The following is a 4,572-nucleotide window of genomic DNA, read 5'->3' as shown; positions in this document are numbered from 1 at the left end:
TAATGGACTCTATTTTTTTAGAGATGTTTTAGTTTTATAGAAAAATTGAGCAAATAGTCCAGGAGTTCCCATAGACCCCTTCTCCACTCTGTATACTTTTCTTATTACAACATTTTGCATTAGTGTGGTACATTATATAATTGATATATTATTGTTAACTAAGGTCCATAATTTACATTTGGATTCAGTATTTGTGTTGTATAGTTGTGTGGGCTTTGACAAATGCAGAAGGTCCTGTATCCACCATTACAATATCATATGGAACAGTTTCACTGTCCTAATAATCCTCTGTGCCCTGGTTATTCATCCCTCTCTTCTCCCAAACGCTAGCAACCATTGATCTTTTTATTTTCTCTTTAGTTCTGCCTTTTTATGAATGCCATAAAGTTTGAATTATACAGCATGTAGCCTTTTCATATTTGTTTCTTTTACTTAGAAATATGCATTTGGTTCCTCCATTTCTTTTTGTGGCTTGATCACTCCTTTCTTTTCAGCACTGAATAATATTCCATTGTATGGATGTACCACAGTTTGTTTACCTTTCTACCTACTGAAGGACATCTTGTTGCTGTCAGTTTTTGGTAGTTGTGAATAAAGCTGCTAAAACATCTACATGCAAACTTTTTCAGTGGACTAGATTTTCAGTTCATTTCAGTAAATACCTAGGAATGTGATTGATGGATCATATGGTCAGAGTATATTTATCTTTGTAAGAAACTGGCAGACTGTCTTCCAAAGTGTCTGTACCATTTTGAATTCCCACCAGCAATGACTGAAAGTCCCTGTTGCCCCATAGCCTCACCAATATTTGGTGTTGTTTCAGGATTTTGGCCACTCTAATGGTATCTCATTATTTTAATTTGCAATTCTCTGATGACATATGATATTGAGTATCTTTTCATATGGTAATTTGCTATTTGGTGAGGTCACTGTTCAGATCTTTTGTCCATTTTAAAAATTATTTATTTATTTATTTTAAGATTTTATTTATTTATTTGACAGAGAGAGAGAGAGACAGTGAGAGAGGGAATACAAGCCGGGGGGAGTGGGAGAGGGAGAAGTAGGCTTCCCACTGAGCAGGGAGCCTGATGCAGGGCTTGAACCCAGGACCCTGGGATCATGACCTGAGGCGAAGGCAGACGCTTAACGACTGAGCCACCCAGGTGCCCCTCTTTTGTTCATTTTTAAATTGCTATTTTCTTATTGCTGAATTTAAGAGTTTATTGTACATTTTGAACACAAGTCCTTTATCAGATATGTGTTGTGTAAATATTTTTTCCCAGCCAGGGGCTTGTCTTTTCATTGTCTTAATGATGTCTTTTGCAAAGTAGAAAATTTTAATTTTAGTGAAGTCCAACTTAACAATGTTTTCTTTCATGGATTGTGTTTTTGATGTTGTATCTAAAAAGTCATCTCCAAACCCAAGGTCACCTAGTTTTTTCTCTATATTATCCCCTAGAAGTTTTTTAGTTTTACAGTTTACATTTAGATTTATGATCCATTTGGGGCTAATTTTTGTGCAAAGTGTAAGGTCTGTGTTAGACCCTCCCCTCTTTTTTTTGATCTTGTTGTTGCATGTGGATGTCTTATAGTTCCAGCACCATTTGTTGGAAAGACTGTCTTTTCTTTACTGAGTTGCCTTTGCTTCTTTGTCAAAGACCAGTTGGCTATATTTGTGTGGGCCTATTTCTGACTTACTCATTCTGGTCCGTTGATCTCTCTGTCCATTTTTCACCAATACCATATTGTCTTGTTTACTGTAGCTTTATAGGAAGTCTTGAAGTTGGGCAGTGTCACTTCTCTAACTTTGTTCTTTTTTTTCTCCCACAGATGGATAATACTTTGTAATTTATTTGCATGCCTTCTATTGTTTAAAGTAGGCATTTTGGGGGCACCTGGGTGGCTCAGATGGTTAGGCATCTGCCTTTGGCTAAGGTCATGATCTCCAGGTCCTGGGATCGAGCCCCACATTGGGCTCCTGGCTCAGCGGGGAGTCTGCTTCTCCTTCTCCCTCTGCCACTACCCCCCTGCTCATGCTCTCTCTCTCTCTGTCTCAAATGAATAAATAAAATCTTTAAAAAAAATAAAGTAGGCATTTTGAATATTGTAATATGGTAACTCTGGAAATATTACAATGTAGTAACTCAGATTCTCCTCACTCCTAGGGTTTGTTGTTGCTGCTTGTCGTGGGGTGTGGTTGGTTGTTTGCTTAGTGACTGCTCTAAAGTATTGTGTAAGGACTGTATTCTTTATGTGTGGCCATTGAATTCTCTACTCCATTAGCTTAGTGGCTAGCTAGTGCTTTGATGGAGATTTTCTTAAACACCTAGAGAAAAAATAAAACAAAACTTCTGATCTTTGTAGATTGGCTCTGTGTTGATGCATTTCCTCAATGCTTATCCAGGCTATTTACAACTCTGCCTTAGCCTTCACTTTATGCTTTCACAAAGCCAAAGGTCAGCCAGAGGTGAAAGTTTAGGATTTTCTTAGATCTTTTGAGCTTCCATACAGCCCTGGACATATGTGTAGCTTTCTAGATTTCATGGTATACATAGAGTTTTCCAAAGACCCCCCATCTCTTTTCCCAGGCTCTTCTTTCCCTGGCTTTTTGGTGTGTGTGCTGTTTGTCACATTTGTTATTCCTTGTTCCAGGTGCTTGTGGCTAGTATGTTTGCCTTTAAAGATTTTCAGTAAACATTACCCAGGAGGCTGCTCCAGCCCTGAGAAAATTCTGAAGAGGGTGAAACAAAGCCAAGCCTCTGAGTGGATCCCTCAGAGAGTGCCCAAACAGGATAAAACACAACCATAATTCTTGGGTAATAATGTCTGTATTTCCTCCCCTGGCACCAGCAAGCTGCATAACTGGGAAAATATCACACTTCAGTATGTGGACAGAAATGACTCTGATAGTGAATGAAAAGATCATTGAGATTTTGTGTTTTAAAAGTGGAGGTTTGAGAGCAATTATCCAATATTTATACATCTTAATGTTATTATATTTCTAGAATTTGGACACATAGCAAGAAGTTCTGAAGAACAGCAACAACCATTTCGGGAATAGCCAGTTCAACATCATGACCAAAGACAAAGACTCTATCACAGGAAGCTTTCATTTTGTGTACATTGTGACCTTAATAGTTGGAACCATAATCCAGTTCTCTGATGAAAGTGAATTTGCAGTAGACATGTCAAATATGAAGCTTATTCATGTCCCAAAAGACCTGCCACCAAAAACCAAAATCTTAGATCTGTCTCAGAACAACATATCTGAGCTTCACATCTCTGACATGAGCTATCTCTCAGGGCTAAAAGTTTTGAAACTTTCTCATAATAGAATCTGGTGCCTTGATTTTAGCATTTTCAAGTTCAACCAGGATTTAGAATATTTGGATTTATCTCACAATCAGTTACAGAATATATCCTGCCATCTTATCACAAGTCTCAAGCATTTAGACCTCTCATTCAATGACTTTGATGTCCTGCCCATCTGCAAGGAATTTGGCAACTTGACGCAACTACATTTTTTAGGATTAAGTGCTACAAAGTTACGACAACTAGATCTGCTACCAATTGCTCATCTGCATCTAAGTTATATCCTTCTGGATTTAGAAGGTTACTCCGCAGAAGAAACAGAAAGTCTTCAAATTCTGAATACAAAAACACTTCACCTTGTTTTCCATCCAAATCAGTTATTCTCTGTCCAGGTGAACATATCAGTTAATAGTTTAGAGTGCTTACAACTGACTAATATTAAATTGAATAACAACAACTGTGGAGTTTTAATTAAATTTTTATCAGGACTCACTAGAGGTCCAACTTTACTGAATTTTACTCTCAAACATGTGAGAACAACTTGGAAATGCCTGGTTAGAATTTTTCAATTTCTTTGGCCCAAACCTGTAGAATATCTCAATATTTATAATTTAACAGTAGTTGAAAGGATTGATAAAGAAGATTTTCATTATTCTAAAACAGCACTGAAAGCATTGAAGATAGAGCATGTTAAAAATGAAGTTTTTATTTTTTCACAGACAGCGGTATACACAATTTTTTCTGAGATGAACATTATGATGTTAACCATATCAGATACACCTTTTATACACATGCTTTGTCCTCCGCCATCAAACACATTTAAGTTTTTGAACTTTACCCAGAATGTTTTCACAGATAGTGTTTTTCAAAATTGTTCCCAACTAGTTAGATTGGAAACACTTATCTTACGAAAGAATAAATTAAAAGACCTTTACAAAGTAGGTCTCATGACTAAGCATATGACATCTTTGGAAATATTGGATGTTAGTGGGAATTCTTTGGAATATGATAGACATGATAGAGATTGCACTTGGGTTGGGAGTATAGTGGTGTTAAATTTGTCTTCAAATATACTTGCTGACTCTGTTTTCAGATGTTTACCTCCTAAAGTGAAGGTACTTGATCTTCACGATAACAGAATAAGGAGCATTCCTAAACCAATCATGAAACTAGAAGCTTTACAAGAACTCAATGTTGCTTCCAATTCTTTAGCCCACCTTCCTGACTGTGATACTTTTAGCAGCCTTTCTGTACTGATTA

At 36.9% G+C, this 4,572-nt stretch overlaps 1 protein-coding gene across 1 annotated transcript; it reads left to right on the top strand.

Annotated features, from left to right (window-relative positions):
- Positions 1–1,290: 1,290 nt before the first annotated feature.
- On the top strand, positions 1,291–4,568 carry LOC102738975 (toll-like receptor 6; the record flags this gene model as incomplete). The annotated part of the gene is made up of 1 exon (XM_081811518.1): positions 1,291–4,568. A coding segment is annotated over exon 1 (1,494 nt), but the record flags the coding sequence as incomplete, so codon positions are not given.
- Between the last annotated feature and the right edge of the window lie 4 nt (positions 4,569–4,572).

This window comes from Leptonychotes weddellii, unplaced genomic scaffold (genome assembly GCF_054177405.1).
Source record: "Leptonychotes weddellii isolate Sample4059 unplaced genomic scaffold, ASM5417740v2 HiC_scaffold_8166, whole genome shotgun sequence".
In the NCBI taxonomy this organism is placed as follows: Eukaryota; Metazoa; Chordata; class Mammalia; order Carnivora; family Phocidae; genus Leptonychotes; species Leptonychotes weddellii.
Note: the sequence above shows the minus strand (reverse complement) of the source record. Positions and strands in the feature narration are given on the sequence as shown.